The sequence below is a fragment of the Gopherus flavomarginatus genome, chromosome 17 (genome assembly GCF_025201925.1).
Source record: "Gopherus flavomarginatus isolate rGopFla2 chromosome 17, rGopFla2.mat.asm, whole genome shotgun sequence".
Classification (NCBI taxonomy): domain Eukaryota; kingdom Metazoa; phylum Chordata; order Testudines; family Testudinidae; genus Gopherus; species Gopherus flavomarginatus.
Genome location: NC_066633.1, coordinates 7,348,474 through 7,364,722, shown reverse-complemented (window position 1 = coordinate 7,364,722; position 16,249 = coordinate 7,348,474). Strand labels below are relative to the sequence as shown.

The 16,249-nt window shown below is 44.5% G+C and overlaps 1 protein-coding gene across 1 annotated transcript in view; it reads left to right on the top strand.

Annotated features, from left to right (window-relative positions):
* The first annotated feature begins 270 nt into the window (after nucleotides 1-270).
* OLFM1 (olfactomedin 1) overlaps nucleotides 271-16,249 on the top strand; it is a 50,601-nt gene continuing 34,622 nt past the window's right edge. Inside the window, exon 1 of the mRNA XM_050926756.1 lies at nucleotides 271-797. Within this exon, the coding sequence (XP_050782713.1) occupies nucleotides 702-797 (96 nt within the window). The 5' untranslated portion in view covers nucleotides 271-701. The remainder of the gene's footprint in view (nucleotides 798-16,249) is intronic.

Genomic DNA, 16,249 nt, shown 5'->3' with positions numbered 1-16,249 from the left:
ACGGGAGTTTCTCACTTCGAAGCCTGCTGCAACTGGGCCAGGGCTTGCCTTCAATTTTCTGCAGAGGGACCCTCCCACATTCAGCCTCAGTCCCTTTTGTCTGCTGTCCTCAGCCCCCCTCCCCCCAGTACCAAATCTGACCCCTCCTCCTTTTGCATCTGGCTGCATTTGTGATCCTGCTGCTTTACCTCCCTTCTCCCCTCCCCATTCCCTTCTTCGTGTCTAGTTAAATTTCCCCCGCCTTTGTTGATGTCACATCCTGTTTCAAACATCCATCCCTGCTAGTAGCCCCTGCCTTCCAATTCTTTTCCTTTTTTTTTTTTTTAAATCCCTGTCCTCCCTCCATCAGCCCCCCTTTTCAAGGCAAACTTTTGGCAATTGCAGAGATAATCATTTCGTGCTCGGCTGAATTTCTCTTCGCCAATGTCTTTCGATCGGGGGAGCCATTAAATAATAATAATAACAATAAAACAAACAAAAAAAAAGCCAGGGGGAGTCAGATCAGAGAGAAGAGGAGAAACGGGGCGCTCACTAAATATGCAAAGTGAAGGCTGTGCTAAGCAGATTTCTTGCATTGCCTTCCCGGGGTACTGAGAGAATCATAATTTAAAAAAAAAATCTAAGGACTTAAAAGCAAGAAAGGGGAGACGGTGAGCAACGCAGCAAAAGAAAATAACCCAGGAGGAAAGGGGGAAATCTGCATGCCAGGTACCTGGAACTGTGTGCAAGAGATGCAACCTACAAGCAAGCTTCTGAGTCTCTTCTTTCTTCTGCTGATGGGAACAGAACTAACTCAAGTAGGTTTCTCTCTCTCTCTCCAAACGCCATTTTCTCCTAAAGCTGTAGAACACAAAAGAAACTAGAGTAGGAAATTGCAGCTTTCTGTCAATTTCACTCCCCCCCCCATCCCTCCCCCTTTCTTCGTTTTGGAACATGCAGTAGAGGTCATTCATCAAATTCCTCTCCTGCGATGCGGGCGAGCAGCGAGGGGGAGCGCAGGGCATAGGGAGAACCAGGGTGGAGGGAGAAAGGTGTATGTGTGTCTGGTGAAGAGATCGTACTTAAAGGGGGATTTTTTTTTTTAAGGTTGCCTTTGTGCCTTCAGATCTGCTGTAGATTTTTATTGCAGCCAGATTTGGAATGGGGTAGGGTGGTTGAATTCAACTCTCCCTCCCCAATTAAAAGTTGAAATTCAGGTAAGGTGAAACTGGTGGCTCTGTAATGTGACTGCCTTTTGTTTCGCGACGGGAGGAAGGGAATTCATCATCATCTACCACAACATTTAATCACTGGGGGACTTGTTATCCTGCCTTTTTTTTTTTAATTCCTCCTTCTTCTTTGAGAAGTCCTCAGTGAAAGATGAGGTTGCTACCATCTCAATGCAATTCTCAGCTGGTAAATGGACAGGAATTGGGGGTGTATGTGATATCCTTAAAAATGCAATAGTATAAGTAGCTTGAAAAGCACATTCTGTTATTGGTAAGCCCAGGGTTGGTCAGTTAGTCTGTCTACTTGTCTGAGTTCTATTTTCCCTTGTAAAACATGTAATTTCCACCTGGAATCGCTTCTGTTTCATTCCCGTTCACCTCCTCCCCTTTATCTGGTGGCGGTAGCTTTCCTGATTTAGGATGACATTTAAATGTCCCTCGGTGTTTCCATTTGTGGCATGCTTGGAGGCTGTTTCTTTGATTGCCTTTCGGTACTTCCAAGCCCACTTATTGTTGTGTTGTGGGGGGGCGGAGTGTTGGGTTTTTTTTTGTGGGGGTGGAAATAAAAGTCCATTCCACTTCTTTGAGAAACGAAGGTGGTTTTGCTTTTTCTTAATCAGGCAAAAAAGGAAAAAAGTGATCACAAGGGGGATACTCCATGTGGCGGGGGCGTGTTAATTGTAACTTTGCCTGTAAGCAATAAATAAATAGGAACGGAGCCTCCCTTAGAGGCTCTCGGATATGGAACCAGTTAACAGCTGGACTCTCATTCTAGATATTTTATGTTTTTTTTTATTATTACACACACACATATACAGTAGCCTCTGAAGTCACTGTCCCGGGTACTGAAATTTAGTGGAGAAAGCATGTTTCACCTACAGAATATTTCTGAGCTGCTGCTGATAGGAAGAAATCTCCAAAGCAAAGTCTTAAAACGTTGGAACCAAGGGAGGGGCTTGTTAACAACAATTCCAAGTTGCCTGTAAAGTGAAAGGGCTGGGAAGGAATTATAGCTAAAGAGACTGACCAATGAAAATCTCTTGTGTGCACTGAGAGAGTAAATACACCAGGGTATATACTCGCTCACATACACCCGCATGCGCCAAACGGGGCAAAACAGGATGAAACGGACAAGAAACAAACAAATAGTGCTCCCTGATGAAGCACCCGCCATCCTCCTTTGGCATGATAAACACCAGTGATCTTGGGCTGCCTTCTCTGCAAGTTTGTATCTTTCCTCTTCTCCCCCTTCTTGGTTGCCCCCAGGCAAGCATGAGAGTATCTGTTTCATGGGGAATTTGAATTTCTTGACTGCATCAGACTCTTTCCCCCAGCTGCTTAATGGCTTCTTTCTGTCTTTCAGCACCCACCTTCTCTGCCTTGGCATTTTCCTGCAAGGACACCTTAGCAATTGCATCTCCTTGTGCTGGAGGCAGCTGCTGGTGTTGGTGAAGTATCAGATTCTCTTTTGTGGGTGTGTAAGAACTTTTGTCCCAACTTTAGTTTGGGGAAACTAAATCAGCCCACTCCAGCGACAAGTTTTGGGCCAAAATAATCCCTGGCTGACTTCAGTGGAGCTATCCCAGAGCAGTGTTTAGCCCACTGGTTTTAAATAAAAACACATAAACCTTGGCTAGATTTTAGCAAAAATCATAGAATAATAGAATATCAGGGTTGGAAGGGACCTCAGGAGGTCATCTAGTCCAACCACCTGCTCAAAGCAGGACCAATTCCCAACTTAAATCATCCCAGCCAGGGCTTTGTCAAGCCTGACCTTAAAAACCTCTAAGGAAGGAGATTCCACCACCTCCCTAGGTAACCCATTCCAGTGGTTCACCACCCTCCTAGTGAAAAAGCTTTTCCTAATATCCAACCTAAACCTCCCCCACTGCAACTTGAGATCATTGCTCCTTGTTCTGTCATCAGGTACCACTGAGAACAGTCTAGATCCATCCTCTTTGGAACCCTCCCTTCTGGTAGTTGAAAGCAACTATCAAATCCCCCGCCCCATTCTTCTCTTCTGCAGACTAAACAATCCCAGTTCCCTCAGCCTCTCCTCATAAGTCATGTGCTCCAGCCCCCAGATCAGAGCTGAGTAAGTACCCTCCTTGCTTTCTTTCACTGTCTACCTTGCACACCTGGAGCTGGCAACACTGATTTAGGCTTCTTTCTCCAAACTGCCTTCCTGTTCTCTGGGAATGGAAAGCTCTCCAGCGGAGCTGCGGAATTGTTTGGCTCTGCAGATCCGTTTTGGAGTTTTTGCATCTCATTTCTGTAGTGCAGCTGCCAGATGCAATCCCCAAATAGGCCTTTCATCCCTGACGCCGCCCAGTTTCGTGCCTCCCACGTTTAATTTGGTGCCAAATTAACATCTCTATCACATGCGCTGGAGTCACGCTCTCCTGCACAATCCGCTGCCCCCTCCAGAGAGCTCAATGGGGGGTCATGGTTAAGGGAAGATTCATTTCTGATTAGGCAGCTTTCAGTGACAATGCAAAAGCGGTTTTTCCTCCCTTTAATAATAAGAAGCATGCACATCAGCCCCCAAAATACTCCCCATAAGGGGTGCTAGCACAGACTTTGCCATGATAAGGTGATGAGTACATTGCTTTCCTTTCAGTGAATAACTGCTGCTGCTCTGTGTACAGAAGGGTAACCATCTCCTGGTGGGAAGGGAGAGAGTTGTTTCCAACTAATCATATCTGAGCACTCTAAACTGGAGCTGAATTCTCAGTCACAGCTGGCTTCTGAACAGTAGGGTTAGCTGTGCCCCAACCCTGAATTCTCTCCTGGTGCATGCGGGACATTGCAAATGGACGCTGTGGATTAAATCCTGAAAAAGTAGCACATGCTTGGAATCAAGTCCTGACTAAAAGTTAATGGGAATCCAAGTCAAAATAACAGGAGCTGGCCAAACGTCTGTGTCACAGAGTCTTGTCACTGTTCTAACTTCAGCTTGCCCTTTGATTCCCCACTTGTCGTTATATCCCTTTAGACTTACATGTTGATGTCTTTTTAATTTCAGAGTTATTTCCATATGGAAATATTCAGAATATTAGAGTCCGAGGGTTATGCTAGCCCAAGTCTTTAAATTGCATTTTGCATTTTTACAGGCCAGTGATCCAGATCATGAAATGATGAATATTTCAGTTGAATTTGAATGGACTGGATTTTACAGCAGCTACTAAACAGTGCCTCTAGGGTTTAGGCAGGAGGGCAGTCACTGGTACCTGTTGCCATTGGCAGGCAAAACCCCAATTCTTCCATCTACATGCATGCAAGTTTAGCCAAAGTTCTTCTGAGCTCAGAAAGAGTTTTCTCTCTTTGGCATTTGAAACCCCAGAAAGATAAAGGGATACATCCTCAGATGTCAAGTATCAGAGGGGTAGCCGTGTTAGTCTGGATCTGTAAAAGCAGCAAAGAGTCCTGTGGCACCTTATAGACTAACAGACGTTTTGGAGCAGAGCTTTCGCATGCATCTGACGAAGTGGGTATTCGCCAGCGAAAGCTCTGCTCCAAAACGTCTGTTAGTCTATAAGGTGCCACAGGACTCTTTGCTGCATCCTCAGATGACTTCAGTAAAGCGATGGCAATTTGTACCACCTGAGGATCTACTTCAAAAGGTTTGTTATATTGGCTATAGATGCAGATTTAAATATAGGCCCTGATTCTTGCACTGGTGTAAATCAGAAGTAACTCCATCTAAACCAGTGGAGTTAGATGAATGGAAAACAGGTGTCAGATCACAATCAGGATTACAGACTCTCCCCAACACCATCCCCAATCCTGGTTTGTAAGATATTCAGTCTCTCTTAAAACAGGACTGTTAATTTCACACTGAGGTACTTATGAAATTGGCATAGCTTTTTTCAGAAGTTTTGAGGGTACAAAGGGATGTAAGAAACACTTCGATATTTATTTAACCAGTCATAATTAAATCCACAGAAGAAATATACCTTCCCTGGGGCAGGGAAGTTATTAAATATTTAGGGCTCCCATTTAAGGGTCTAAAAGGAACTTTGTGTCAGATTTTCAAAATAGCATATCTGATTCATTATTATACTGTTTTCATCCCTGAGTGCCCTGGCAAAAAAGTGTGCACTTCCAATAGATCTGTAAAACCCCATAATTGTGAGTGCAAATGCACTGTCTACCTATCAGTTTGCACCCCTTGCACAATTTTCCAAGTGTCCAAAGCTGGGGGTTTTCTGGTTCATTGACACTGGAGTCAAACAGGAATAACTTCATTCAGGTCAATGGAGTTACACTGCTGGTGCAAAAGTTGCTTTGCAGTTGAAAATGTGGCCCTTAGATTCTGGAGCCAGAGAGCAGGGAAGGAAGATAGCACTTCTGTGACTCCCCCTGCACATTGATACCCATGCAGCTCAGTTCTAACTCACTTTAACATCAGACCTTAGACTGTGCTAGTTTAGCTGTAGCTGTCGAGGTAATTTTCAAACGTTCACACTGATTGCTAGGCTCCTTCATCCCCTATTGTGGCGCCACATTGGTAGAATGAGGCTGCAAATCTGCAGCCCGTAACATGAGGCAGATGCCTCATTTCATAAACCAATTAGCGTCTCGTTTCGCTAACTTCAGCTTTCACCAGTAAAAAAGAGAGGTAATTGTCAGCCTCAGGTTATATTTATTACTCAAGTTATCAGTCCTTGTAATCAGTATTAGCATCACTGTGTAAAGTAATACAAAACTAATTACTATCTAACTGAATTAGGTAGATGAGGACTGTAAAACTGCATTGACAATGGAAGAAGCCAATTCTCAGTTATGAGTGATAAGCTGCGGCTTTTGCTTGCTATTATGAAACCATGAACCATAGGGCCATAGTAATGCTCGAGACAAACACTAACATGGCTGTAGAGATGTAGAGGCAGGGAAGGAAAGGAAAATGTTTCTTTTCAGATTTGTTATTGAATAATTATTAAGCTAAGCTTTTCATGAGGCAAGTGGGGTGCATGAACCATTGTGAAAGGGAAGAAGTTTGCACTTTGTTTTTGCACACAACCTTTCATCTGAGGATCTCGGAGAGATCTGCAAATATCAATGAAATTAAGTATCATTACTTTTGAAGGAAGTAGGGGTTTTTTATGCACGGGTAAACTGAGCCACAGAGAGGCAGGCCATGATGAGTCCCAGGTAGCACAGCAAGTCAGTGACAAAGCTGGGAATAGTGATTTCTAATCTCTTACACGCTTTAACTATTATACCTCCCTTCCTTTTCAGAGCAGAGTCCAGGAGCGCTGACTACCAGTCTCCTGCATCTTCTCACTACTAAACTTCACACCCCTTTCAGAACTGGAAGTAGAATCCAGGAGTTCTGACTCTCAATCCCTTCTGCTCCGATCAATAGACAATACTCTAAATCTAATGAGATCACAGGAGACATTGTGGGAAGGACAAGAGCAGGGAGATTAAAGCAGGTGCTTTGCCAGACTTCAGTACTAATTACGATAGTATAAAGCAATGGACACACTCAACAATGGGATATACTTATTTATTCATTTAAAAAGACTTTCTGGACAGTAATTCCAAACCGACCTATGGAAATATTTCCCCCTCCACACCCCAGTATTGACCTTAAGGAGACATGCTCGTAAAAGATATGCTGCAAATTGCGCCTAATACAAACCTCATCTATTGAAATTGTTGCAAAACTCCCATTAACTGTAATGCTGCTGTACCGGGCTCGCAGACTGCTGACATATATTGGCATTTGCTATGAGATTGTAGGTTTAGTGTCAAGAGCAGCTTTAGCTGAACACAGATTTAGTACAAAGCAAAGATCTGTAAAGGGGGATTATTCTGTTCAAATGTAATACTGAGAGCATGAGCCTTCTGCTGCAAAATTTAGGGCCTTCTGCACTGTGTGATGAAAGTAAAACTCACACGGCACTTACCATGTGCAAGGAAGTGTCCCATGTTCATAGCTAAAATTTAACATCCTCATAACTGCTGTGCAGCATGCTGCGCCTCGCCCCAGAAGTGGCTGCATTTCAGTGCTGCTGTATGTGGCTAGCGCCAGTCATGCATACCTTATGCAGAACTCCCATTGAAATCAATGGGAGTTCAGGGGGGTAAGCTCTGCTGAATTAGGCCCATGGTTTGTGCAGCACATTGGGATCTTTCAGGATAGGGAGGTGCAGGGTAAGTATAAAGCAGGAGTCTCTATTAGAGGTGAAAGGAAGCTAGTAACATTTCTATTGCTTCAGTGCAGTCCTGCTCTATTGAGGCGTTCCTAGTGCTGTGAAAGCTATTAGGCTCAGCTCCTCAAAGGTACCGAGGTGTCTAACGTCCGTTGATCCCCGAAATACCTTCTGGGGATCTGGGCTCTCCTGACTTCAGCTATGGAACACAGAGACAGCAGAATGAGGCCATGAACTTTGTATTGCTTTTGGTGCTCAAGGACTATGGAGGAAATAATGCTCCTTGCTCCCTGTCAATCCCCCACCCTCCCAGTTCCTGGAGTCTCTTCTCAGTTTATTCACCTCCCTTGCATTCTAAGGGGGCCATGCACAGGGGTCACAGTCAATTGAGGCAGGACGGGGTGCTCTCCCTGCCACAGCCAAGGAGGAGGGGGAGCTAGAGGGGAGAACTGCTCTCACACTCATGGATGGAAGCGGGGGAGCTCCCTTCTGCTATTAGCCACTAAGTGGGGCATTGTGGTCCCTTTCCTATGACTGCCAGCCCTGGTTATATTGCACTATTGAGGGGAGAAGCACAGAATTCCCCCTTCTGTCCCCACTGCCTCAAAGGGCTCATAACCCAGAGGGAATCTGGGAGAACTGAGCGGAAACTTTGCAAAAATATTCTAAGAGTAAATTTGCTGCCCAACCCTCCACCCCACATTCACGTGCATCTCTGTCTAGCCACACACCAGTGGACGCTGATGTACAATATACTGCCATGTACTTATCACATTAGAGAGGTGCCCATGGTAGAATCCTGGACATGAACATCTCACCCATGGAAGGGTTTGAATCCAGGGCCAGAACTGTGCTTTGCAAGTGGTCTCTTGTCTGTGTCACAGATGGAACCAAAACCCCACAAGCAAAGAGCCCCTGAAGACTGATCTGCATTAGAATGGTGTCCCTTGCATCTGTCTAGACCATCTGCAGTACACTATTATGAACCCATGTGCCCAGTGCAGTCCAGTCTGTTTAATGTGAACATCGGCTTCCCACCGCATTTTTCCCATTCGCTGGGATTTCCCAAAGCAGAGGCCAGTCCCCCTGACTTCCAGTTCTCAAAGCCTCCTTGTGAACTTTCTGCACCTACAGCTAGACCAGGGGTCGGCAACCTTTCAGAAGCAGTGTGCCGAGTCTTCATTTATTCACTCTGATTTAAGGTTTTGCGAGCCAGTGATACATTTTAATGTTTTTAGAAGGTCTCTTTCTCTAAGTCTACAATATATAACTAAACTATTGTTGTATGTAAAGTAAATAAGGTTTTTAAAATGTTTAAGAAGTTTCTTTTAAAATTAAATTAAAATGCAGAGCCCCCCCGGATCGGTGGCCAGGACCCAGGCAGTGTGAGTGCCGCTGAAATTCAGCTCGCATGCCGCCTTTGGCACGTGTGCCATAGGTTGCCTACCCCTGAGCTAGACTGATAACAGCTAGTCAGTGTCACTTTAAAAGCAAATAACTCCTGTGATAAATGACACTAAGGGAAAGATCCTTTTCTCCGCTCCCCAGGCCCAGAGGCACTGCACACAGTGCAAGTTTTGTGCGGGTGTGTTGCCCAAAGACTAGGGGTGAGGCAAGTGTTCTGGAAACACACACAGGCTGTGTGGTCCTTACTGTGCCACAGAACACAGTCCCTCCAGGATCTTGGGACTCCCCAGCTTGCAGGAAGTTGATTGAGGTGTGGAGGGAGGGACACATGGGCGTAATGCTGATGGATCTATTGCTACATGAACCCATCAGACACTGCCCCTCAGAGGAGGCATTATTGCAGCCCCGAGGCACCATAAAATGACTTGGCTGCTGCTCAGTGGTCTAGGAGTATAAGGTCTGAGCTACACTAGCCGGGGGGGAGGGGGAGGTGTCACATAGCTGAAGTCAAAGTATCTTAGTTCGACTTACCTGGCCGTTCTCACGGTGGCGAGTCCACCACCGCAACTCCCCCATCGCCTCTGCTTACTCCTCCTGCCGAGGTGGAGTACGGGCATCGATTCGGGGATCGATTTAGCGCATCTAGACAAAACGCGCTAAATCGATCCCCAATACATCAAACACTACCCGCTGATACGGGGGATAGTATAGATGTACCCTAAGATTCATTCTCCCAGCCTCAGTAGGCTACCCAGCCACCCAGCCTGATTACTCTGGGCTGTGCTGTTTGGACAGGATTTGTCTTATGGGGCAAGTTCTCCCTGGTGCACGAGGCCTATAGGTATGTCATAAGCCTCATTCTGAGATACTGAGTGAGACTTAAATGGTGCATATGTCTCATGCTGGCCCTTTGCACAGTGGTGAATTTCACCTAATGGTTGTGTGGAGCAGGCAGGAGGAATCATTCTCAGGTTTCTCTCTTCCAAAGGAGCACTGATGTGGGATGTCACAGAGCTTTTCCAGAGCACAGCTGCCACCCACTGCCATCCTGGTTTTGGTGCTCAAGAACTCTACAAAACATACCTCAAAGAGATGTTTAGTTCAAACAAGGGAGTCCTATGGCCTGTGTTATACAGGAGGTGAGACAAGATGATCACAATGGTCCTTATAGCCTATGAATCCATAGGGCATTATCACTGCTGACTTCAACCCCGCCTCCAAATCTGCCCCTGCATTTATGTGCATGCACTTGTTTGTGAATGCAAGGAAGAATGAAAATAGTATGTGAAAATAACAGTTGTGCTTGCCAGTCAGGCAGTTGCTGAACTGACACATTACGCTGCCATTGACATAAATACACGTTAGGCTCTGCATGTGTAACTAACACAGCTTGGGTAACCTAGAACCTTCCCTGATAAAAGGATGAGCTTGTATCTCTTAAGCTAAAGAACAGAGCTAAAAATCCCTCTGAATCAACAGGAGTCTTTCTACTGTGGTCAAGAGGATTTGGCTAGGACCCCAAGTCTCCACCTGGTAGCTGTGGCAACTTCATAACCTCTTACGTGAGTGGACCATCCACTAGAGGGGGACAAAGATCTATTTTATTAGCATGTCATGCATAAATACAGACACAAATTTATTGACCACATTTGAGAATGCTGGCCTCTCAGATCAATTGCCGTCAGCTGGGTTCATTTTACATTATGCATGCACAAACAACTTTTTCATTAGTGAAATTTTCCATTAAGCAGTTTGCTATTAAGTGGAATCAATTCTATACCATATATTTATATATCTTTCTTGCCTCATCCTTTATTATTAAGGATATATGCATGCAAATGAGATCTTTTGTTCCCTAACAGTTCATCTTTCCCTGCTGCTTATTATCTCATTACAGCAGTAATTCACTCATTGAGACATCAGAATTGGCTGCTCTGGAAATGATTGATGTCATGGAGACATCAGGTGTAGAATACATAGTGGGAACTGATAAACTCAGAGACATAAGGAGCCTCTATTCAAGCCAGATAACCTGTGTGATAAATAAGGAAGCAGTCAGAAGGGAGGTGATCTGAGACATCGAGGCAAACCTGAGACTGAGAGGTTTTGTCAAAAATTCGAAGAGGTGCCAGTTTCTCTTTAAGGGCCAGATCCTGCATTGCACTGGAAAGCGTCCCTAAGAGGATGCTGTCAGGTTAAAAACAATGGGCTTGATTCTTCTCGCACTTACACCACGGTATCTCCATTGACTTCAGTGGCATTACTCCTGATTTAACTTAGTTTAAGTGAATGTTGGTTCAGGCCCAATGTATTTAAACATATGTCCCTGTGGCTTTTTTTACTCTCACCTTTTAGACCATAACAGTTGAAAGAACCTGCCTCTAATGTCCACTTGGGCAGTAACAATGAGGGTTTCATTTTTGCATTTCACTTAGCGTGGGCAAGGTCAATACACTGGTCATTTTCACTTCTTGGGACTCAGGCCTTAGCATAAAGCTGCAGTGTTGGGGTTTCTAACCTTGCGTGCCAGTATTTAAATCTGACCCTCCCCCCAAAAAAACCCTCTTCTCGCTTAATAATTGCCATTTAAAAATAGAATAGAGACATTACTATTGATCATGGATTTTGCAAAGCCTCCATTTGGGGCTGGAATTGATGTATCTGTGTGTGCCCCTTTCTATTACATCCAGGTGGGACTGACTGTTTGGAGAAAGTGGTGTAGCGATTTGTTGCCATGTGAGGTTGAGCTATAAATAATGGAATTAGGGTCTGATAAGGAAGGCTCCAATCTAGGGATCTGGAAAGACAGTAAATGCATCAAGTCATTGAATTGTCCATGATGATTTCAGAGAGTCATTGTTCCTGGATGTCCGTGCATAACTCCCCTTATGTTAACAGGCGCTTGAAAGAAGAGAATAGATACGCTGAAGCATATGGAAGCAAAGGAGCCTAAAAATTCAAATAGGTTTATTCTTCCCTTGATTAGCCTATGCATTGCCACTTCCTCAGCTGTTGTAAATCAGTGTAGGCAGTACAGCTATGCTGATTTACACCAGGTGAGGCTCTGGCCCATAATTTTCATAAAGGGAAGATGGTTAGAATAGGGATCTAGGAGAGGGAATAGATTGAGAGCCCAGACTATGGGAGTCTGTCTTTGTGTGACTACAGGCAAGCACGTCAGGTCCCCGTGCCTCATTTGCTCAATCTCTAAAATAAGTCTAATAAACTTCTACCTCACCGAGGCCCTGATCCTGCGCCATTAAAGCAGAGCTTTGCCATTGGCTTCCACAAGAGTAGGGTCAAGCTCAAAGGTGTTACAAAGCTTAACATTTGGAAAACATTTTTCAGTCCTTGGAGGAATGGTTCTGTATAGTACTATTACCACTACTGAATACCAATAAAAGTACCTATGTGTACTGAGGGGGAATGAATCTTTATACATGCCTGGTGGAATAAAAGCTACAGAAGGCATTTTTGTTATAGTTTTTATATAAGAAAGTATGTTTAAAATGCTATGTGGGTAGAAGGTGAAGGCCTAAAAAAGATGATGATTTCTTTATGCTTCTGAACTAATTCTTCGTCTATATATTTGTTGAAGACTAGCATGAGAGGTGAGCTTTAGATCATTCCCTGCTTTCCAAATGAGCATTGAAATGATATAAATACTGCACTGGTAAGTGGTGTACGAGATTAGACACTCAGATACTGTGGTGATGAGCACAGAATAAGAACCTGAACAAACTAGGATAGAACAGAAGGATGTGATTTCCTTTAAGAGCTGTCTGCAGATGGAGTTTTACCTTAGACATAAGCATTCACTGCTACCATCCTGGTAAGAATCCGGGACAGATTTTGCTCTCAGTGACACCAATGTATATCTGAGTTGTTCCAATGAAGCCACACATTTATATCTAATTATTTGTTGGATATTTGCACCAAAGGAAAAATATTCTACCATCCACCAGTACTTATGGCAGCCTTCCATGGGAATTAATGAATCATGGAAATTCAGTATAAGAAATATCAGTAGGATTGGACACTAGGGTTTGGGATAATTTCCCCTCCCTCCCTTAGTCAAAGTCTTCTAATGGCAGCGGCCCTGCAACATGAGCAACCCTGTCATAACAAATCATGGTGTGCACACGCAGGGCCATATTCTCATTTTAATTCAGTTCGTACTTGGGCAAAGTGCCATCAAAGTCAATTAGAGAAATGAGGTGGGTGAGGTACTATATTGTATTGGACCAGCTTCCGTTGGCGAGAGATAAGCTTCTGAGCTTACACAGAGCTCTTCTTCTGAAGAAAAATGTATTTTACCTCGTCCAACTTGTCTCCCCAATATCCTGGGAGTAATGTGGCTGCAACAACACGGCGTGCATGACAGTCGATTACGGTTTTGCCTCCGTTGAGGACTGAGTGACAAACGAGCAATGAGCTTGGGATTTGGTGCAGTGAAAGAGGTCAAGAGTGACAGAGAAACTTTAGCTAGTTTTAGGCTTGCCAGGGTTATTGGGAAGCAAAGCATAGTGGGAATTTTTGCATTGGATATGGCCCATCATGAACGACAATGACGCGCTTCTACTCTGAGAGGGTCCTACTAGCTGTGGGAAGAAAATCGTGTTTAAACGCTTTCAATCTGCAGCCATTGGGTGTATCCAGAGATTGAACTCAATCATGCTCCAATCCCACTGAAAGCTCCCACTGCCGTCAAAGGGAGAGGCGGCAAGCCTGGAGTCTGCACTTGCACACGGCCTCGCCTCTCTCCTCTTAGGGGGGTCTTGTGAAGCATCTGCTTGGCTTTGCTCTGTTTCTTAAAACTCCCCATATCTCATTGAAGGGCACGTCCTGCTTCTGCTCCCCTGCCCACAGCAAGAGTGGTGGGGATCCCGGAAGGATCCAAAGTTAGGGCTAGGGTTATGGTTATAGGTGGTGGGATTGTGCACATGTGTAGACCAGCTCTGTGAGGGATGCTTCTGCAAACATGGCTCAGGGCAAGGTAGAGGCACCCCACTGTCTGTACGTCTTTTGAGACTTTGATCCAGCACCGGTGAAGTCAATGGGAGTTTTTCCAGTCATCTAATAGGAGCAGGTTGCAGGCAGGGTAGAGGTTATTACCATGAAATAGATCCTTTTAGCAGCTGGGGGAGGACTCTAAATGCCCACTCAATGGAGTTTTCCTGGGCAAAGCCCCCGTACTCAGCCCGGGCTGATCCCCATCACTGGAGGTTTTTAAGAACAGGTTGAACGAACACCTGTCAGGAATGGTCTAGTCCAGGGGTCTGCGACCTTTGGCAACCTGGGACTGCAACTGTGGCCAGTGGGAGCCACGTTTGGCTGAACCTGCGGACGCGGCAGGTAAACAAACTGGCCCAGCCTGCCAGGTGCTTACCCTGGCAAGCTGCATACCAAGGGTTGCCGACCCCTGGTCTAGACTTACTTGGTCCTGCCTCAGTGCAGTGGGCTGGATTAGATGACTTCTCAAGGTCCCTTCCAGCCCAACATTTCTAGGATTCTATGGCATATGGGACAGGTTATCCCATTATGAGAAGGATGGAAATAAGGTCCGGTGATTAGGATGCTAATCTGCAACTCATAAGATCTGCCTCAGTTCCCTGCTCTGTGTGACGTTAGCCTGTGTGCCTCAGTTCCCCATCTTTGAAACCATGATAACGGCACTGCCGTACCTCACAGGATATATCCATTAAAGATTGTGAGGTGCTCAGATACAACAGTAACAGGAGGCTGATGAGAATGGTAGATAGTGAATTTGTGAAAGATTAGTTAGCTAAAAAGTTACGTAGCAGCAAGTTATTCCTACTTGCCGAAACAGATCCTTGTTTTCACCAGTGTAAATCTGACCTATGAGATATCAAAAATTTGGATGACATCACCAAACTTTCTCTGTTAGTCTATATTCCACTGCCAACGTCTGCTCTCACAGTGACAAAGGCAGAGTGGGAGTTGTCTCTTAACAAATCCATTTCAGAGCTATTTAGAAATTCCCTGAGGGGGCAATGAGTTATCAAAGAGGACTGGGAATAGGATGATTCATTGAGCCACTATATTTATTATCACTGATGAGCCACTGTATTATAAAGCATCTTTTCGAAGGGGAGCCTGCAATACCAATCTACACTAGAAGGTGGCACTCAAATCCAACAATTGCAGAGGCTCTCTGGCAGCAGCGTTGCATAATATGCATGTCAGTCACTGTTTTGCAATTGCACTTCAGCAAGAAATTAGACCTTTTTGCAAATACAAAGTTAAACACTGTTAAATCCCCTCCACACACAAACAAAGATGAAAACCAGTGTTGCAGTAATAAAACGTATGCACTGCAGATCCTTGAAAGAAGTTACAGACAATTGCATATAACTCTCCATCTTACCTTAATTGTCTTGCTGTTTCAAATCTTGAGAGGAGGAAAGAGTTTGTATTATTTTTTTAAATGCTGTGATTACTCCTTGTTCCTCTTGAAATCTCAGGAAGCAGTGGGATAAGCCTCTGATTCCCCCGAGGCCGCCTTTATTACTGTGGAGCAAGAGATGTGATTTTTATTCTTTAGGGAATCCTGCACATGACTAGAGGATTAATTTTGTAATCTCTCTTCTGCATGTGGTATTTAAATGTTAACCTAGAAAAAGATAAGATGGACTCGTGAATTTCGATCAGAGGAACGCTTCCTTTCTGAAGTCATTGGGAAAGTTATATAAGCCCCTTAAGGAATTTTTTTTTAATCTTGAATGAGAACTGTTTCCTTATGGAGAAGCCACTTTCAGTGAAAATGTTTTGACAAAGCCATCAGCACGGTTTGCAATGAAATGGCCATGCGGCTTCCTACTTACAGTTTGGTTCACTGCAGGGCAAGCAATTGCAATGTGAGATTTTTCTGAAAAAGAAACCAAGAAGCCAGATCCTCTGCTGGCATAAACCAATGTAGCTCCACTGAGTTCAGTGATTTGCACCAGATGAGGATCTGGCCCGATGTGTATTATATGATTTAACCTGCCAACTTTTGGCTGATCGGGGTTTTTGGCAGAGGCTGCAAAATCTCCTTTAAACAGAAACTTAGCTGCAGCCTCAGCTATGTAAAAACTGATGCCTCTTCATCATTTAGGTCTGAAGTCCCAGAGGTCACATCTGAGGGCATATAGTGATCCACTCGTTTGATCTAGATCATACAACCCCAGACTAATGGGACAGACGTTATCTGAAATGCGTGACCTTCAACCACTCCCCAGCTGTTACAGAAAGCTGAGGGGGGAGGTGAGGTGCTTATCTTTTGTTCCCCCATCAGTCTGTTGTATCTAGTGGTCTGTCTTGTCTTATATTTAGACTGTCATCTGGTTGGGGCAGTGGCGGTCTTTTTGTGATTTATTTGTGCAATGACTAACACAATCCTTGACGGGGGAGCTACTGTAACACAACTAATAATGATGATTAAAACTGAGGTACCTTATTCACCAACCATGG